The sequence below is a fragment of the Panicum virgatum genome, chromosome 2K (assembly GCF_016808335.1).
Source record: "Panicum virgatum strain AP13 chromosome 2K, P.virgatum_v5, whole genome shotgun sequence".
In the NCBI taxonomy this organism is placed as follows: Eukaryota; Viridiplantae; Streptophyta; class Magnoliopsida; order Poales; family Poaceae; genus Panicum; species Panicum virgatum.
This window is the reverse complement of record NC_053137.1, coordinates 698,626-719,235: the sequence shown is the minus strand read 5'-3', so window position 1 is coordinate 719,235 and position 20,610 is coordinate 698,626. Positions and strand designations below refer to the sequence as shown.

The 20,610-nt window shown below is 47.2% G+C and overlaps 2 protein-coding genes across 2 annotated transcripts; one reads left to right on the top strand and one right to left on the bottom strand.

Moving 5' to 3' along the window:
* Positions 1 to 6,074: 6,074 nt before the first annotated feature.
* On the bottom strand, positions 6,075 to 9,739 carry LOC120659178. Its single transcript, XM_039937234.1, has 3 exons — positions 9,496 to 9,739; positions 7,530 to 7,618; positions 6,075 to 6,269 (listed from the first exon to the last, which is right to left on the bottom strand). Exons 1-3 carry the CDS (start codon positions 9,737 to 9,739, stop codon positions 6,075 to 6,077), a joined length of 528 nt encoding a protein of 175 aa, XP_039793168.1.
* A 5,001-nt stretch (positions 9,740 to 14,740) lies between these two features.
* On the top strand, positions 14,741 to 20,449 carry LOC120660182 (casein kinase II subunit alpha). The gene is made up of 10 exons (XM_039938589.1): positions 14,741 to 15,096; positions 16,441 to 16,570; positions 16,719 to 16,913; positions 18,162 to 18,319; positions 18,826 to 18,916; positions 19,029 to 19,094; positions 19,414 to 19,496; positions 19,588 to 19,651; positions 19,740 to 19,808; positions 20,100 to 20,449. Exons 1-10 carry the CDS (start codon positions 15,011 to 15,013, stop codon positions 20,154 to 20,156), a joined length of 999 nt encoding a protein of 332 aa, XP_039794523.1. The 5' UTR covers positions 14,741 to 15,010; the 3' UTR covers positions 20,157 to 20,449.
* The last annotated feature ends 161 nt before the right edge of the window (positions 20,450 to 20,610 follow it).

The following is a 20,610-nucleotide window of genomic DNA, read 5'->3' as shown; positions in this document are numbered from 1 at the left end:
ACACATACCGTGTGTTTGATGCAGTTGCAGAGGAAGCGGTTGAGTTTCTACAGAGTAAGCCGGACAAGTACGGGGCCATGAGGAGCCAGACGATTTCAAGAGAGACGACGCCAGAATCAGAAGAGAAGATCTTCTTCAGGGGCGTGAGGCTGGGGGAGCAGCTCCAGGGGATGGAGGCGGGCGCCCGCTGGAAGGTGCTGGCGGATTTCTGGGCGGAGATGTTGCTCTACCTCGCGCCATCAGATGATGTCAAGGCGCACGTCGAGTGCCTGGCCGGAGGAGGGGAGTTGATCACGCACTTGTGGGCGTTGCTCACCCACGCGGGCATTCTGGAGAGGGGTCAAAGGATTGTCCCCAACGACCTAGAAAATGGCGGGGCCGTATGACCAGCCATTTTAAATCGTTCAACAGAATCGTTATATATGTATCCTGGTGTGCTTGAAGTGACTTTCTACTACTGCAAGTGTTGTGTGCTTGGAAGGATAGATGCTGGGGTGTGGTTGATCTCTACTATTTAAGGCCTATTTAGGGCCATTAGCTTCTTATATATGTACTCATTAGGTCAGTGCTTGCCTGTACCGTTGTTTCGTTTCGTATCTTTGTCAATTGTTTCGGAAAAACGATACCCTTGGTCGTGTGTATTGCCACGCTTTGTATCCTCTGTGTTCTCTACATGATGTTATTCTACGCAACTCTCCCGCGCGTTTCTTTTTATCCAGGTGCCTCAATTCTTCGACCTGTTAATATGGGAATCATTTTCCTCAGTTGAAAAATATACTGTATATGGTTTGCAATCGCTGCATCATCAGAGGGGGGCAGGCCATCACGAGATTGAAGAAGCTACTGCTGGTGAGCAACAAGCTCCCAGGGGCAAATGTTCAGGGCAATGATGTCCTCCCTAATTTGCCTGCTCAAGGCTTCTTTGGTGATGAGGAGGCTGTGGCGGAGATGGTGCTTTACTCCACAAATAAACGAGGTTGAGCTCTGAGGGACCGAAGCCGGCGACCAGAGAGGGGGTGAATGGGAGCCGATCAAAATTTCTTCCGAAATTCAAACCGTCGGCCTATATCCCGAAAATCACCCAAGCCCTCAAGCGTTCTAACCAAAGTTTGGAATATCTATGGAAAAGCTAAACCAACACAAAAGGCCTCGAACGTGCGAGCGAAACCACGAAGCAAATCGGAAGCGAATCGGGAAAACAGCAGACCTCTCTGCCTGGACCGGTCTGACCGGTCGTGTCTGTCCAAAGGCGAGCAGACCGGTCTGGCCGGTCTTGCCTACCGGTCTGACCGGTCGCACCCAGAAAACCCTGAAAACTTTGATTCAAACGGTGAATCTAGACCAAACGACCACGAAAATCGATGAAACTTGGGGGATAGCTTCGCCCCTACCCCGTGAACATATCCCCAAGAGATCTCGTCCTAAAGATCAAAGAATCTTGAGAATTCGAGGGGAGATCAAGAAGGATTGGGGTTTTCTCAAAAACTCAAGAACTTCAATTCTGAAAAGCTAGCGATTCCAGAAGGTTGGGCACGAGGCTAGAAGCACGGGAATCGCTACAAAGAGCTCGAAGAACCATCTCAATCATGTGCATAAAAAACGAAACGAAAATCCATCACAAAAGAGCACAAGAGGGACGGAATTGGATTGATTCAAAAGCCCAGAGGGCACGAGGAGGATAGGGCCTCCTTTCCCAATCAAATCCAACACGAAGTCTCACAAATCCATGGACTAATTCTATTCTAAAGAGAAGAACAGGGGGAGAGAGACACAGGGGCGGCGGCCTGGGAGAAAGAGCAATTCATGGACAAGTTACAAAAGCCACACGACCTAATACAAGTGAAGGTGTATTTATACCCGCGCAGACCAGTCAGACCGGTTCCATGGACCGGTCAGACCGGTTGGTTAGACCGGTCAGACCGGTGCCAGGGACCGGTCAGACCGGTTGGTCTGCAGATTCCCCCTGTACACGATCTCATCTGACGGCTGAGGTTCTTTCTTCGCAACGAAGTCTTCTCCATGATGCCGCCATCTTGATGAAGATCTGGTCCACGGTTTTGGAAGGTCCGTGAAACCCGGGTAGATGGCCGGTTTTGAGAAAACCACCAAAACTCATCGCGCGGGGAGATTCCCGCCTCCACGCCGTGGCCCTAGACGCCGTTCCCGCCTCGGCCTTCTGATGGCCCTAGATGCCGCCCGACGCCCGTCACCTCCTCGCCCGCAGCGAGGCCCTAGACGCCGTCAACGCCCGTTGCCTCCGTCAGTCCCGAGACCGACGCCCGTGCCTCCACGACTTGGCGTCTTCAACCGCCGTCCGCCTCTTTGGTTTTGTGGCGCAAACCAAGAAACCCGTCTTCCGTCGCCGCTTGCGCCCTCGATCCAGGAGTGGACGCCACAGCTGCCGCCCAGCCTGAGCTCCAGTCCCGGTTGCCCTTCACCACCGTCCACCGCACGGTCCATCGGCCACAGCATCTCCACGACAGCTCTCCGTCGACACTTGACGCCCGTGTACCTGAAATCCAAAGACCAAGCGCACGATCACACCGTACGGTTGACAATTTACTCATCACAAGCAGGATAGAGTACTCTCATTCCTCAAGCTCCTTATCAATGCGAGTATTGCATTTACTCCCAGGGTGAGATGGTGGAGTATTATATATAAAGCTAGAAGCTCCACAAATAACCAGCAACGAGTAAAAATTGTGTGAAATGTAGGTCATGAGATTCTCTCTGCTACTTTACAGTATTGCATTTTGTATATTCCATATTTATTGCCATGTCATTTTTTGCCAAAAATACTATAGCAGCAAAAATATCTATGTACTTAGGGACAGCAATCTTTTGAAAGAAAAAGAAGCAAAGTATGCCTTATTTTTAGTCACACAACCCTATATGGTTACTGAGTTCGTTTACTTTTCAACTTGCAGATTCCAGGAAAGCTCTATATCTTTATTTCAGCAATATCCGTACTTTCTTGAAGCTCATATTGTCCTGCAGAGTTCTTCATTTTGTAAATTTGCTACATACTCGCAATCTATCTATGTGATTTGCATATGTAGATCTATATCGCTCGAAGAATTGGAGGCCTCCAGGAGCATCTCGGTGTTCTCGCCATTAGCATCGCGCTGCGTAAGCCGTTGGGTGCAGGACGCTAAAGAAAAAATAACGGAGATTAGGATAGCATCGCCACGCGTCGTCAGTCCGAGAGTCGCGATAGCTCTACGCGATGCCAAACGGAGACCTACGCACCGTCCTTGGCTGCGGAAAGAATCTCCCCTTCGTCTTGCGGTCGCCGCCTCTTCACCCTTGCCTTCCCCACCATGGTCAGGGTCGTCCTCGAGCCGACGCTTTGGCTCAACCTCACGGTCATCCTCCTCTGCCGTTTACTGACCTCAACCACGGATCACACTGCATTCCCGTCATGCCCTTCCTCATTCCTCTTTCCCCCACCCCCTGACATGAGAGAGGAACAGGCACCTCGATGCGAAGGATGGGGAGTGGAGCATGGTGTATCAGGATCCCTGGCTGCCGGATCCTTGGAAGCCTGACCACGAGATCCGCGGCACAACAGCCGTCTCCGGTCATGCTAGCTTCTCGCTGCCGCGCACGACCTTCCCTGAACCCCATCAACCATTGTTGTGCCTGGCTACCTGCGTCAACCATGCATGCAGGCCCCTGCTCACGGTTGAATTTTCGATGTTCACAAGAGACGATGTCAGCGAGCTTCCTACCTTCTGCTCAGCTCTCAATCTGACACTCTCCTCGGCATTGCAACCAGACGTCAAGTTTGGAGAGGTAAGCGGTGCCTCTGCCATGCTAATTCGTTTGTTTCTTTTTTTTGTTTATTATTACATTTAATTTCTTCAACGCTTCTTTTGGTATATGGTGATTGGTGAATATTTATTAACTTGAGCTCTGTCCCAATTCCAATTCTTAGCGCAATCCACCATATTGCCCAAAGATTTATGCATCGTGGGACTCACCCGATTAGCTAGAAAGTTGTGCCAAGTTCTTTCCCTGCTAATCCTTCAAGGATGTTTTGTTTGTGAACAGATTTGATGCTCACTGTCTATCTTTCCTAGAAGAAGTTAATTGGTAAAGATTTCTGCAAACTAGAATTCTTTTAGCATCATGCATATATGATGAGTTTTTCTCATATCATATTATCTATTCAACAACTGCTTCTACTTTATATTAGGATATAATACTGTGATACCTAATTTAGCAATTCACAACATAGTTCTGCTTTTAAAGATTGCCTTTTTCAATTGTCCTATTGTACAATTGTCTGATCAGAAATAAAGTATTGTCTGATCGTTAACTATATTGTTCCGTGCAATTGTCATTGCCTCCATCAGATTTTATTCTAGAGAATATATGCCTTCCAAAGGTTAGTGGTGAGCACATGAATTCTTTCAGCTGTCCTCGGGTATCCAATGCAAGAAGGAGGCGCAGTAGTGTATTTTTGAGCAAGTATGCTAATATAAGATTCAACGGTGGACAGTTGACATATATGTTTGGTGAACAATCTATCTATAGGATTCAGAAGAAGCAAATCAGGTTAGCTGATGGCTTTGTAACCACTTTGGTGATTATACATCGATTGTTCATCTCTTCATCTCTTCGTTAAGTTAGCTTCAGAAGGTTTCTACTCCTTTTTTCCCCTCAAGTTTATTCTTTTGTTGCGTGATATGTGTCGAAACTCAACCATTCTCATACCATTTCATGCTGATATCGGATACTTGCATATTATAATTGTTCTTAAGCCCTCAGCCATTGTATATGTGTTCAAAATTATATATGTATGCATCATTTCTACAGATTTTTTTCCCCACCATGCAACTCACAGATGGGATGGGGCTTTCCTCTGCTTTAAAAAGATAGTTGCTGGCTGCAGTTACAGCAACATGAAGGCACCTCCAAGAGCAGCATGAAGCAGAGTCATTAAGTGAAATCTTATGCATCTGTACCTTATACGTTATACCATATTTGTAAGATATTGTTAGTTGTTTCATTTTCGCAACCATGGTGAACTGAAACCTTTTTGCATATGAGTAGATTTTCAAAAGGTGAAAGATGTAATTTGCATTATGCAGGAATTGTCTTGAATTGAGGCTTAAATAGTATTCTTATCACAAAGAAGGGTGTAATAGGTACAGTTAAACCTTTTTGCTTGCCTACAGCACATGGGCCCTGTTTGGTTCTCTGCACTAGTGAGTGCTAGGACACTTTGACCGCTAATTACGGTGTTAAATAAAATCACTTTACAAAACCAACAAGAACCCCTGCGCTAGGAACCCTGAAGAATCTAATGAAGCCTTTGACCGCGTGATTAGATGATGGTTACTGTAGCATCAATGTAGCCAATAATCGATTAATTATCATCATTAGATTCTTCGCGAAAAGTTATATCCATCTTTAAAAAGGTTTTGCAAATAGACTTCATTTAGCACTCTACGCATGCGAGATTCCTTTTTCGACTTGTGTGCACTAGGAGAACCAAACAAGGCCATGGTACTGATACTTATTATTATATTTGGTGTCTATGCAATGATATAGTCATTTATGCTTTGCAAATCCTATAGCTCTTGATCAACGTAAATTTCTTTAGTCTTTGCAAATCTGAATAACTGGTTATATATTAAGCCATCTTTATGGATAAACTATGATTCATGACTTTCCACACTATTTGTAAGTCTACCCGTCCTTTCCACACTATTCAACAGTATGGCTGCCGTCGGATAGCCTTGCAATTTCCTTTTGATTGAACTGTGTTGTATGATTAAAAGGGGGGCAAGCAAACCTACACCCGATATAATTATCGGCCACTATGACTACCCTAATGGTATAGTGTTGACAGCACATACCATCCACGCCTTCTCTACAGGCACAGCGTTAGCGCGCCCACCATCCTCAAAGTGGAAAGGTAGCTTCTTTTTTAATTTCAATTTCCTCAAAGTGCTGCGCTTCTCATCAGAGCCAACTGAACACTGATGATTGACAGCGGCCTGCATCATCACTAACCAGAGCCCGTTGCCTTGGCTTGTAAGACGGGGTTGGAATTAATTTTATAGCTATCGTCGCTTGTTGTTACCGTACGTACCGGAGAGGGCGATCATGTCGGCCTGCGAGAGCCCGTTGGCGGCGAAGATCTTGTTCAGCTGGTCCAGGTTGACGATGGGCGCCGGCAGCTTCCCGTCCACGCTGCTCTTCCTTGAGCTCAGCCCGTCCAGCCGCCCCAGCTCCACCGCGTACGAAGGCCCGCCGGCCTGGTCGATCGATCCACGGATGATGCATTAGCAAACTATATTGTCAGGCCGCCTGTTAACACCCAAAATTGGCACGACTAAGGTTTTCTGGGCAATCTGGACAGACCGGTCAGACCTCTCATATGAACCGATCAGACCAGACTAGACAAGTTTGTCAAATTGCAAATTGGACTGCACCATTGCTTAGATCTCGTCGAGACGATCAAAATGCATATATAGAACGTCCAATTCGGAGTCCGGATGAGGGAGTTATGCCTCCCGGAAGACCTGCACCCCGGTCAGACCGGTCCAGGGCGGTCAGACCGGTCCAGAGACCGGCCAGACCGGTCCGAAACGCCCAGTCCGAGTTAGGAGTTGTATTTTGACAAGAGATTTAATAGGGTTCCGACTCATAACGGGTACAGACCTCCCCACCCTATATATATGAAGGGTCACGGCCGATTGAGGGTAATCCCAATCGATTCACATATTTATCCTTTACCTTTTACCTCCAAACCCTAATTTTTCCAATCTCATCTGCTTTTCTTCACTCGTCTCTACGGCGTTCGAGGATGTTCTGAGTAGCCTGCTGATCTCAGAACAACTCTAGATCCACGAGCTCCGACGGGGTCCCTCTCGAGCTCGAGGTTTTAGGTTTTCGCGGATCTCCCTGGAGTACCGGTCAGACCGGTCGCTACAACCGGTCTGACCGGTCTATGCGCAGGGAGCCCGTTGGTGAAGATCGTGTCGACGATCCGTGCGTTCTAGCGTTTTCGAGTGTGTTGGCGCAAATTAGTGTCAACACACTTTTTGGCGACTCCGTTGGGGACAGATTAATCTGATTTTTAAACCGATCTAATCTAGTTCTCAAAGAAGATGGGCGTCATCATCGACCTCGACGAAGGCAACATCTCCACATCTATCGAGGAACTCAACGAGGAGGAGCGCCAAAAGTACTTGGTGGTCAGGGAGCACTTCAAAGCACAACTCTTGAAGGGATTTAAGAAAAATCAGCAAGGCCAGGTCACGAGGGTTCAAGACTTCGTGATGCCCTCCTTCACGCTCAAGAATAAGCAAGTTCTTAATCCTATCAACCACTGAACACATTGCATTGGTGTCTGCATCACCAGATATGATCCTTAAACCATCAGCAATTTCCTTCCCTGGTAACAACCAGTAACACTTCAAATCTTGCCCATTTGAGTACCCTAGCTGCTCTAGCATATCCTCCAACCATAATTTCGACCAAGTATCAACTTCACAGTGATCAAACCAGTTCACCTGTTCATCCAGATATGACTTCAACTGTCCGGACCCAACAAAGAAACCACCATGGTGAATCTCCACTGTGAACTCATCTGAATTAGGAACTACGGTGAACAAAAATTCACAATTAAGCACATATACGGGAACCCAAAACCCCAGCAAAACCCTAAACCTCCAAATCGACAACACAAAACCCTAAGTTTGAATCTTTCTATAGCTAATACCACGAAATCGACCGCTGCGCTGCATCGCCCATTACACAAGATTGAGGAGGAGTGGTTAACTCACCGTACGTAGGCGCAGGGTCGGCCTTCCCTCGCAATTTTGGCGCCATCGTCGACCACCACGGCGGACGACGACTCCACCGCCGTCCCAATCGCCCGCGGCCGACGATACCCCCTCCGTCCCGATTACCCGCAGCCTACACCACCTCCATCCCGAATGGCGGCGGCGGCGGCGAATGGAGGAGACGACCAGAGCGAGCGGAGAGAAAGGAGGGAGAGAAGGATAAGAAACAGGGCGGGGGCGGGGGGGGTTGCGAAATGGTATTCCAGCGTGGCATGCCACGGAGGCGCGCGGGTCCGCGCTGGGGGCCGCTCGGACGTGTGAGCCGAGTTAGTGTACGTAGATGGTCATTTTTTAAGTATAGGGACCGGGATGACACTCTTGGCCAAGTTCAAGGGCCGCCCGTGAATTTTACTCATTGTATCGTGTAATTAAAAAAGAACCTATGGAACTAAAGCAAAATTTTATTTTATGAACACAAATAGTTCAATAAATATTTGGTCTCTATGAGGACATATGCATGCATATGTCTCCATATTCATTGGTAGTGGTCGCTTCTGCTTGTACCACTGCTTTTAATTTGCTATGCAGCTGCACGAGCTCATAGGGTTTGCAAAATTTTGCAAGCACACAAGCAGGACGTGCGATTGGACTTGGACCCAACTAGCTAGCTAGCGCTGCAGGGTGATGGCGATGGGTTGCGACCAAATGCAAGTTAATTAATTAATAAAGGAGGTGCCGGACAGGCCACAAGTGGTCCGCAAAGTGCACATCATGTAGGTACACATGCGCTGGCCTAGCCTTGCCTGCCTACCAGCGGCGGATGCACAGGGGCTGGGGGCTCCAGACCCCCTAAAACAAATAATTACACTCAAAATACTGTAGCAAAAATATTAATTCACCATTAAAAATCCATCTCAATCCCTAACTCCATTGATTCAGCCCCCTTGATCCCAATCCTACCTCCGCCACTGCTGCCTACCAAATTAAATGGTCCGCTAGGGGGTGTGTGTGCGCGTGCGTACATACATGGTCGTACTCTCTCCATACCCACAATTCTTGACGTTTAGGACATGATTGTGGTAACCAAAGAGTCATTAATAAGAGGTAATTTTTCCCTGTCTACCCCTATTAAATGTAGTTGCGGTATGCTTCACCTGAGAAACAAACCAAGGGCGGATTCGCTAGCCCAGCGTGATGGCTGCTGTCACCGGCGTGGCGCAGGTTCGATTCCCCGCGGCCTCAAAATTTTTTGCGGCTTGGGTTTTTCATGGGACTGCATGGCTCTGTGCGGGGCTGTCGCTGGACCTGCGATTTTTGCCGTTCGCGCTCACGTTTTCGGTGTGGCGCTCGCTGGACGTTTTGCCGCTCCTTGTTTTCGCGATTTTTTCTCGGTGGATGTTTTCGCGCTCGCGTTTTCGCTGGAAGTTTTTGGTGCTGCTCCTTGTTTTCGGCTTGGACGACGATTGGGTCCGTATATTTATACGCCTGGCCGGATTGCAACACAAACAAAACACCCGCACAAATGACCTTCGATCTAAACGTGCCTGTACTGGACCTCAATGAGCCTCTACTGGAGGACATCGGTAAGTTTGCTTCTTTTCTTGCTTCTTTGCTTTCTTGTTTCCTTGCATCCTTGCTTCCTTGCTTTTCGATCGGTAAGTAGAACATGTTGTAGATGACGACGACACCGCACCCTTGCCGGCGCTCGAAGACGACGGCGGCGGCATCGATGAAGTTGATGACGACGGCGGTGACTCGACGGAGTCCGCGACCTCCAGAACGGAGTCCGCGACGAGCTCGACGGAGTCCGCGGCGACCTCGACGTCCGCGGAGACCGGCTGGACCTCCTCGGCGACGAACACGTCCTCGGCGAACGTCTCATCCGAGTCTGCGGACACCGACGCCGAGCCGTGATCGAGCTTCCGGCTGGAATCCATGGCGGCGCTTGGCCAAATGAGATGGAGCGAGGGATATTCCTGGCTGCGCGTGGAGACGGGGCGCGAGGGAGGCGCGCGATCAATGCGCGCGGGAGAGAAACGAGGAGAGCCGGCCCACGCGCGATATCAATGCTACTGCCATGCGGGAGTGGAGCGGACGGCATGCATGCGGGAGTGGAACCGAATGGACAGGGGCAATCGCATCAAACCAGTCTCCCGCGCGGCCAGAATGTCAACTTTTGATAAAACGCGCATGTAGGCTAGAACGTCAAGAATTATGGGTACGGGGGAGTAAGTCGTAACGAGTGCCACTCATCATTCTGGACCGTCCGCTCCGATCGATCATTCGTACCTGCTGTACACACCATGCCATGTACTCGAGCTGTAGTGCTACTGTAGCTGTAGGCTTATTAGCAGCATAGTACACATTAACACATGTACAAGTACAAAAGTGGCTCAATTCGAGCAATGCGCAGTTACGGCGTGGTTGGGGTGGCCCCTGTCTTGACTCCGATCCGAAGGCCCGGCTGAACGCCTCGCTGCTCTGGGCCCAGGCAGCAGCACCTGGTCCAACGCCGCCTGGGCCAGGCTCGCGTTCAGCGCCGGCTCCGGCCCGGATCCGCCCAGCGAGCGCGCCGCAGTGCGCGAACCCCAACGTGTGCCCCGCGGACCATGTCCGTTCCCACGACAGCCCGTTGGCGGCGAACGGCGCGGTGAGCTGGTCCAGGTCGGACGACATACAGCGGCGCCAGCTTCCCGTCGACGCTGCTCGCCGCCGAGCGCAGCCCGTCGAGGCGCCCCAGCTCCACGGCGTACGATGGCGTCCCGGGCGGCCATGGCGATCGAGAGGATGTCCGATACTCCGATCCGCACAAGAGACCCGGCCCGGCACCTTGCCGGCAAGGGCCAGGTTCGCCGGGCGCGGTGGAGTTGGGCGTCGACGCCACCACCACAGAGGCGTCGCGCAACTAGATGTGGTGAAGGGTTCAAAATTTTAAACTAGAAAATTTAATTGTCAGGCTCTAAAAGAGATTGGCTCTAATCTTATATAATTTTGAGATATTGTTGGATTGTGAAGAGATCATTAAGGTCATGACCCATTATCATCCCTACGAGCAGCCCTCGAAGAAGCAGTCGTGCGTGGAAGAAGAGGTGAAGCGTGGCGCTCACCCGTGATGAAGGTCTCCCAGTACTTGGACGCCACGGCGTCCTATTTGCGAGAAATTATATAGAGAGAGATTACAAATTTACAAGTGCCTTTCCTACACTCCCTCAACAAGGAAAGCAAAAGGAAGTGCCTCTTCGTTCACACTCACGAGATTATTTAGAATTTGCTTGGATTCAAGTTCTAATGAGTCAAAGCGTTAAATTTTAGCACTAGTTTAACCCAAACATGGTGGCTAATAGGGTGGTCTAAACTTTAGCAAAGACTTAAAAACTTTAGTATATATATGTGCTAAAGTTTATCACTCAATAATTTTAGCTCCTCCAAACAGGCCCTTGACTACCAATTATAGATGCCAATTACAAGACACAAAATTAAGTACGTACGTCGCTCTAAGGTAAATTTGCTTTGTGTCTTGTTGCATGTACTGTACCCTAGGAAACAACAAACAAGGGAATGAAGCTGTGCATTGTAGAGGTGGTTTTTTCATCCAATTCTATATGACATGGCCGCATTGGAAATAGTGAAGTGAAACTTAGCACCTAAATTGCATATATGGGACAAATAATATAATATATATAATAGAGACACCCTCCTCGATCAGAATTAGCAATACTAGCCGGCTATATATTTTAAATATTATTTTTTTAGAAAGACACCAGAAAAATGTCTGATTCATATCAAAAAAATATTTTAAACATTATTGGTTACAATTCAAGACGCATGCCTGGATCGGAGATGCATGAGACTAAATGCCGGCCTTGATTCCATCGATCGTGCCATATATGGGATGGGAGAAGTTGCATTGTACACTGACAGGCTTATTAGTAGACCAGCTTAGCACAAGCTGAAGCAAGCAGCTGACAGGAGGCAGCAATGTCTTGGCCCAAGGAGGCAGACGTTGTGCTCTCGGCGGTGATCGGCGCAGTCATCGACTGGATCATCTCCACGGCGCTCGACATGTACTGTCGTTGTGCAAAGCCGAGCGTGGTCGAGCCCGAGGCCGCCGCCAGCGGCAGCTGGGGCGCTTGAGCATGCAGGTCATCATGCTCAAGGCCGTCGTGGAGCAGGCCCAGCGGGTGCGAATCCGCAACCTGTCGCTGCTCACGTGGCTCTCCGAGATGCGCGCCGCCGCCCTCCACGGCGAGGACGTGCTGCAGCGTGGCCCTGCAGGCGACGACGACGAGGACGAGCCGGACCGCGCGCTGGCGAGGGTGGAGCGGGTCTCCTCCACCATCGCTAACTTCCTCAAGCTGCTCCAGCTGCAAATCCAGATGTCGGCTACGGAAGACGACGGCGGTGCCAGCGACCAAGACGGGAGCTGCAGGAGGACAGGTGGGCTGGACGACGACGACGACACCTCGTCGGAGTCCGACAATGGCAGCTACAGCTATCGGCAAGCTCTTCTGACGTCGGAGCCGGACACGGAGAGGCTGCAACGCCTGGTGAATGAGATCCGTGCAGTCGTTCACGCCAGCGACAGGGTGGAGGTCCACGGCAGCCGCTGGCTGGCGAGGTGGCGCCGCGAGCTGCAGGTTGTCGCGGACAGAGCCGACCGCGTGCTGCCTGCTCTGCCGGCGCCTGATGAGCAGCCTGCTACACCTCCGGTCCAAGCTCACGCCACTGTGGCGGCGGCGACCTCAGGCGACGAGCTTATGAGGATAGCGCAAAGCGTCGAGACGGCGGCTGCTCACCTCGACAACTTCCTCACGCTGGTCAGGTTTATCGCCATGGATCGCACCTCGTCAGCTGCAGGTTATTATTAGTCAGGTCAGAGTCAGACGACGGCGGCTACCTGCCGCAGCTTGAGGGTCCTACATGACGATATTCTACCTTCTTCTTCCTTGGCTGTGGAACGGTCGGCGAGGAGCTTGCTTTTGGCGGCGGCGGCGGCGGCCACTCATCTGAAATGCTGCTTTGTCATCACGTTGGTCAGGTTCGCCGTCGCTGCGTCACCTAGTATGCAATGCATATGCCACGCAGTACTTGTGCTGTCTTTTTTTATATATACTAGAGTGAAGTTCATCCCTAAAATTGTTTGGTTGTGTTGTGCCATCCCGGTCTCTAAATTCGCAAATCGACTGTTAGGTTTTCAAATTTGTTCGGCCATGTCATCCCGGTCTTTAAACTTAGAAATTACCCATTTAGGTCCATAAACTTGTTCAGTTGTGTCATCTCAGTCCCTAAATGTAGTTTTGAGTCTCATTTGGATTAAAATAATACGATCTAAAAACTATATATTAAAATATAATTCAAAACTTTTTCATATGAATTCGAATAAAGATAAACTTTATATCAAAATCATAGCCCTCGACATGGTCTATAACTTTGTAGTTGAAAAGTTTTTTATTTGAAGTCGTTTAGTACCCCAAAATTTAATTTTAAATTTTAAAATCTATAGACTTACAATAATATTTTGGACCCTAAATAATTTTAATTCAAAAACTTTTCAATTACAAAGTTTTAGATCGAGCCGAGAGCTACAATTTTAATATAACATTTATCTTCATTCGAGTTTATATGAAAAAGTTATGAATTTTTTTTGATATAGAGTTTTTAGATAGTATTGTTTTGATCTAGATGAGACTCAAAGTCAAGTTTAGGAATAGAGACGACACAACTGAACAAGTTTGAGGACCTAAATAAGTGGTTTCTAAGTTTACGGACCGGAATGACACAACCGAACAAGTTTGAGAAATGAGATAACTCAGATGAATAAATTTGAGGATCTAAACGGTCGATTTGCAATTTTTAGAGGTTGGAATGACACAGCGGTAGGGATCGATGATGGGTCTTCATACTGTAAAAACTGCTGTCTATACTACTGTACTGTATTTGAAACTTGAAAGCAGGTCAAGAAAGATCGGAGAACACTACACGGATAGACACACTGCCGGCCTGTGGATGTCCGAATTAAAATTACCAAGCGATTAATTTTATGTCCGTACGTCCTGGAGTGCACCGGCCGCCATCAAATTGGCGACCGATGAGGTGTGGAGGACGGCGGCGGCCCATCTATCTGGGGGCCTTTGTCACGTTGGTCAGGCTCTCGTTCAACACAACTAGCATCGTTGGACAGAGGAATGAGGATTTTAGGCTCGGTTTTCTCGGCACCCTACCCTGCATGTTCAGGCTTCAAGTATCGAATTCCGAAGAAATTCACGAAATCAAAGGCAATTTTTGTCGAGTGAAAGAAACTGACCAATTGTAGCTAGTACCTCTGCTGTTCGTCTGTGATGCAATCAGTGTCCGATACGCCCATATGAGCTAGCTTCTATCCACCTGTCTGACTCGCTTGAGCGAGGGTGATCCGCTGCCATTTTTTTTTTAACGGGGTCCGCTGTTGAACCTGAGCAGCCGCCCTGTGGTGAGCTCTGTTGGTCGGAGCGCTCTGTTATTATTTTATCGGAAATCTAGTTCCGATCATTTTGGGCATCCATATGCTGCACGTTGCAGTAGAAAACTGAGATCAAGCATCGTCTAAATTTAATGGTTGAAACGACGTTTCAAGCCTCGCTTCACTGCGAGTGCCTCCTTTTCTTTTGTTGAGGCAACTGTTAATTATTTCCAGCTGAAAATCAACTATGCCGCAGGCTCAAACAAATGGTCAGCTCGCAATCTTCCTTCTCGGTCGGCCGGACATGGAGACGGAGACGGAGACGGAGACGGAGATGATGTCGACCGATCGCCGTCGTCGAGCGAGAAAATGAGGAATCTGATGGGCCTGTCAGGTCAAGTGGACCCCACCGCCATCCCTTTCCCTTGCCCTTTCGGCTTCCACTCGCCATCCCCCGCAAGCGGACAACGCCGCGTGGGGCCCACACGTCAGCCACCGCATCTCACGTGTCCCCACCACCTAATATCCCCAAAACTCCTTTTCTTTTTCCGTGACAGGAGAAGAGGAAAGACAAGGAGGAGCAGATTCCTTCCTCCCTTCCCCCCCCCCCCCCCCCCCCCCCCCCCCCCCCCTACCCCTCCTCGTCGAAACCCTAGCCCCGCCTCGCCGCCGGAGGTGGTGGCCGCCTGTCCAACGCCCAGCCCTAGTTGTTCGCTGCTCCCTCCCGGAGCCGTCGCGACCGCCGCCGGATCCGGATCGGCCGGCCGCCATGTCCAAGGCCAGGGTCTACACCGACGTCAACGTGCTGCGCCCCAAGGAGTACTGGGACTACGAGGCGCTCACCGTCCAATGGGGGTCAGTCATCATCCCTTCCCGTTCCCTCCCTCGAATCCTCCTCCCCTGGCGCGCGTAACCCTAGCTTAAAGTTTCGTTTTTTTTTCTTTCACGGCGGTACGAGCGTGCGTTTGTCCTGTGGCGAATTGTTTGGTCGGTTCGTAGGGTTAGGCTCAGTAGGCTGTTCAGGTGGAGTTCAAAGACGTGGTTGTGATTGCCCCCATGCTTATCTTGATTGGATCGTGTGATTTGTTAGGCACCCACATGTTCAATTTAGTAGTAATCGGGCAACTGGCATGGTATTGAGCTAGTTAGGCTGGCTGAACTCCCTGATAACATAGGTGCTATTTAATTGTACCCTCCCGTCGTGCTGTATCCGCCGCTAAATGTTAAGGTTTCGAAGCGTTATTTATGAGCTTAAAGGTATTTAACAGAGATTTAATGGAAGATTCATCGCATGCTTATGTTGCGAATGTATTACTTTTTTTTGAAGAAGTGAATGTATTACTTTTGCCATTCACCTTAATTAAGAAGCTGAGTTAGTTTGGGATCTTGCATGACCGCGTGCTCCTTTCCTTAGTTTTGCAGTTTGTTGATTGATTTGGCTTCCATTAAACTGGTTTCGGTGTCCGTAGTTGTAGCCAGCCAGCTTCCGTTATTACTAACTCGGTAACATATATGGGTATTGGGACCAAGCGGTAGCTCGGGTGGTGTGCACTCCAGGTGTGGAGGCCACCGATCCCGCGTTCGAGCGTTGCTTGACGCGGGATTTTCCCACCAGGTGCTGAGGCTTGCGTGTGTGAGTGTGTGTGCACATGTGATGTGAGTGCCTCAGTATGGTGCGTTCCGAGACTACTCGGGCAACCTCGTCTGCGTTGAGTCCGGTCAGCGTGGGCGCTTGAAATCTTACATGACTCCCTAGTGCTCCTAGGTGCTTTAAAAAAAACATATATGGGTATTTCATATATGCTGATTCTGTGTAGTCTTGAAGGGGGAAAGAAAGGAGCAACCTACAACTCTTTTGCAGCTGTATTAACAGCTCTGTATGCACAACACAATGAATAAAATCCAGTTCATGCAATGGAATCTGCTGCAATCCCCATTGTTACTAAATGCGCGTAGCTCCTACAGTTAATTTAAGACTGTAGTCAACACTTAATATTTATTATGACGACACTTGATATTTATAATGATGATTACAAATTTACAATTCTACTTTAAATCATTTATTTAGTTATTACTCTAAGTCCTTTGGACAGTCATGCTGCAACTGACAGCTTTAAACTTTTTTACTATATTGTGCAGTTATCTTTCCTAACCCATTAAATTATTGGTTTCTGACAAGTATAATGTCTCTTTGACCAGTGAGCAGGATGACTATGAAGTTGTCAGGAAAGTTGGTAGAGGAAAGTACAGCGAAGTCTTTGAGGGCATCAATGTTAACAACAATGAGAAATGCATCATCAAGATCCTGAAGCCTGTGAAGAAAAAGAAGGTAGACCTGAATCCTATTATTTGTTCTTTATAGTTAACCCTTGAGCCTCCTAGCTTAGCAGGAACAGGCTACTGTTTTCATTACACGTGTTTAGATTTTGATGGCATTCTTATAACGATTTTAACCTACACCTCTCGTGCTGGTGCAGATCAAAAGAGAAATTAAAATCCTTCAGAATCTTTGTGGAGGCCCTAATATTGTGAAGCTGCTTGATATTGTTAGGGATCAGCACTCAAAAACACCCAGCCTGATCTTTGAATATGTCAACAACACAGATTTCAAAGTGCTGTACCCAACATTGACAGATTATGACATTCGCTATTACATCTACGAGTTACTCAAGGTTTGTTTCGTTCTCATGCTTTTCTTATTGCATAATAGGCTAATGGCTAATTTATTTCCTTCTCTAAAGAAGTCTTGGTAACTTCAGTTTGCTCTGGAGTACAGGCCTGGTTTATGTTGTTTGTGTAAAGAAGCATTTGTAATTTAGAAGCTGTTGAGCTTATTTATTTGCTTTAGTGATGGATGAGATCACAAGGGATATACAAGGTGAGATCCCTTGGTGTATGCTCTTTGCTGATGATGTGGTGCTAGTTGACGAGAGTAGGGCAGGGGTTAATAGGAAGTTAGAGCTGTGGAGACGCACGTTAGAGTCGAAAGGGTTCAGACTTAGTAGGACCAAGACCGAGTACATGATGTGCGATTTCAGCGCGACTAGGCATGAGGGGGGAGACGTTAGTCTAGATGGGCAAGTGGTGGTCCAGAAGGATACGTTTCGGTATTTAGGATCGGTGTTACAAAAGGATGGCGACATTGATGAAGATGTTAGGCATAGAATTTCAGCTGGCTGGTTGAAATGGCGGCAAGCTTCTGGCATCCTTTGTGACAAGAGGGTGCCACAAAAGCTAAAAGGCAAATTCTATAGGACAGCAATTCGTCCGGCGATATTATACGGTGCTGAATGTTGGCCTACAAAAAGACGACATGTGCAGCAACTGAGTGTAGCAGAGATGCGGATGTTGCGGTGGTTTTGCGGGCACACACGGAGGGATAGAGTCCGTAACGAAGTTATTCGGGATAGGGTCGGGGTGGCACCAATTGAGGAGAAACTTACTCAGCATCGGCTGAGATGGTTTGGACATGTCCAACGAAGGCCTCCTGAGGCGCCGGTGCGTAATGGGATCCTTGAGCTAGTCGATAATGTAAAGAGGGGTAGAGGTAGACCTAAACTGACGTGGGATGAGTCGGTTAAGAGAGACCTTAAGGATTGGAACATCTCTAAAGAGATAGCTTTGGATAGGAGCGCTTGGAGACTAGCTATCAATGTGTCTGAACCTTGAACTTATTTCTTTCGGGTTTCATCTCTAGCCTACCCCAACTTGCTTGGGAAAAAAGGCTATGTTGTTGTTGTTGTTGTAGAAGCTGTTGAGCTCCAATGTCCCAATAGTTTCTTTTTGGGGTTCATTGTGAAGGAAATGGAACTCTGCATATGTAGCAAATGACCACACCAAGTTACTTTTGATCTGATTATCAAGTAACTATTAGTGAGTCTGGCTCCATTTATCTTACTGTTTCTGTTTTATGTGCACAGGCATTAGATTACTGCCATTCACAAGGTATTATGCACCGAGATGTGAAGCCTCACAATGTTATGATAGATCATGAGCTTCGTAAACTCCGGCTGATAGATTGGGGCCTTGCTGAATTCTATCATCCCGGCAAGGAATATAATGTCCGTGTTGCCTCAAGGTAGCTGCAGTCCTTTCCAAATTGTAATTGCTGGTCACTTTCAATAAAAAAATCGTATTGCTAGTTCAGCATTATTGCACTGACTAATTTATGGCAAAACCTTTGTAGTGTGGAATTTTGAAGTTGCAATTAGTGAGACTATAATATACTTCATGCACTATTATTTCTAAATTTTTATGCCTTTATTACAAGACTAAATTGCAGTTGTTTTCTCTTGTTTTGAACTCACATTTTTGTGAATTGTGGTTCATTCATGCACATTTAATTTTTGTGAATTGTTGTTCATTCATGCACATTTTTTCAGCAAACATATAGATTAAGAACATTACGTTAAATGGTGATATTTTGACTGCACTTATGGCTTCTGTTGTCACAGAATAAAATGAATGACATTCCACAGTGAATCATATGGACTCTAGAGCATGCAGTTTCCATATTTTCTCTTCGACCTTCCTCACCCTTTCTTCCTCAACGTTTTTCATTTTTATTTATCAACTGGAATTCAGGTACTTCAAGGGACCTGAGCTTCTTGTTGACTTGCAAGATTATGACTACTCTTTGGACATGTGGAGTCTTGGCTGCATGTTTGCTGGAATGGTATTGTTCACATGATTATTCTACCTATCAGTTGTCCATAGCTTCATATGTTTTGGGTGTTTTATTTGAAATTACTGATATTTCATTGTTTACCCTATGCTGCCAACTGCAGATATTTCGTAAGGAACCATTTTTCTATGGCCATGACAACCATGATCAGCTTGTTAAGATTGCTAAGGTATTGCTTAAGTTTTTTTTTTCGTTTACTATCTATGCTGCTTATGTTTTCCATGTGCTGTAGCCAGCAACATCATTTGATCTGTCGCTGTTAGCCCCATTACATTCAGAAGCAACAGTTTGGACTGTTCTTTTCTGAATGAACTTATAGTCTGGAAATTAATTAGTTGTTTACTTTTAGTATGTGCCTGCATATTTACTTGTTGCTACGTTTGTTCATATCCGCTGATATATTGTGTTATGAGACCATTACTGCTGCTGTATCTGCAGAACTTTTTGAAGCATCAGCATTAATTATTGTCACCTTCCTTTATTATCAGGTACTTGGAACAGATGGGCTGAATGCTTATTTGAACAAGTACAGAATTGAGCTTGACCCTCAGCTTGAAGCCCTCGTTGGAAGGTACAGGATACCAATATACCATGGCTCACCAGACCTTTGATGCAAGATAATTATTTATGTGAAGTATATTTACATCCTTTTTTGGATGCAGGCATAGCAGGAAACCCTGGTCGAAGTTTATTAATGCGGATAACCAACACCTAGTATCTCCTGAGGTGTGGGCTAATGGCTCTTGCATTTCAAATTTACTTAACTAGGATCAGTAGTTCTTGGCTCTAGCTTGATTTCTTTGTTTATCTGTAGGCCATAGATTTCCTCGACAAGCTTCTGCGTTATGATCACCAGGACAGGCTTACTGCACGTGAAGCAATGGTAAGTGTTATGCTAATTTTGTTGTGTGACAACTCAAATGTAACTGGCTGCTTGATAGTCTAAACATCCCGTCTGATATTTTACTAGTCTAGTATCACTCAAACAAAAGGTCTCCAGATTCTCAGTTGTGCATGGTATTTTTGGCTGAGCATTTTGGTTTTGGCTGAGCATTTTGGTTTCTGTGCCAGAGCTTTTGCACGCAAATTTATAAGGCCCAGCACATTTAATTGATTTATGCTGCCTAGTATTTCCAGTCTGTCTCATCTTATACTGGATACTTGTATTCTGTAGGTGCACCCATACTTCCAACAAGTGAGAGCCGCAGAAAATAGCAGGACACGCGCATAACAGGCAAGGGCAGAGATGCGCTAACAGATCATCAGCTGCAATCCATCGATCTTCAAGTCATATAATAGCGGTTGGGTCATTGACAGAAACAAAAGATTGCGAGGGAGCCTCTGTTGTAGCCTGTCTTTAACCGCATTTTGAGAAGGAACGCAAATTTATTCTGGTTGTGAGCTTGAGATGTGATTGCGAACATTATTCATGTAAGGTGTTTGCCATAAAAGGTTATCTGTTCGCAGATTGTAATACTGTATTGTTGATCTTGTAAAGAATACCAACCTTTTGTTTGGACTCCATCGAGCTCTTGTGGGCTATTTCTTCGCATTACCCTAATTTACAAGGGAAAAAGGGTGCCACCAAACACGGCATTTCTTAGGGCACCCTTTGCCCTTGTAAATGTTTCCTTCCTTTCACTATCTAGCAAGGTTGAGCCAAGAAACCAAAGACAACTTGTCAA

What these genes read in the sequence shown, in the direction of transcription:
- LOC120659178 (XM_039937234.1), bottom strand. Translation starts at nt 9,739, where the DNA reads ATGGATTCCAGCCGGAAGCTCGATCACGGCTCGGCGTCGGTGTCCGCA. An exon ending in GTCTTCGAGCGCCGGCAAGG is followed by an intron (nt 7,619 to 9,495) that starts GTGCGGTGTCGT and finishes TGTTCACCGTAG; the next exon opens with TTCCTAATTCAGATGAGTTC. An exon ending in AGTCATATCTGGATGAACAG is followed by an intron (nt 6,270 to 7,529) that starts GTGAACTGGTTT and finishes TCGATCGACCAG; the next exon opens with GCCGGCGGGCCTTCGTACGC.
- LOC120660182 (XM_039938589.1), top strand. Translation starts at nt 15,011, where the DNA reads ATGTCCAAGGCCAGGGTCTACACCGACGTCAACGTGCTGCGCCCCAAG. An exon ending in GCGCTCACCGTCCAATGGGG is followed by an intron (nt 15,097 to 16,440) that starts GTCAGTCATCAT and finishes CTCTTTGACCAG; the next exon opens with TGAGCAGGATGACTATGAAG. An exon ending in AGCCTGTGAAGAAAAAGAAG is followed by an intron (nt 16,571 to 16,718) that starts GTAGACCTGAAT and finishes GTGCTGGTGCAG; the next exon opens with ATCAAAAGAGAAATTAAAAT.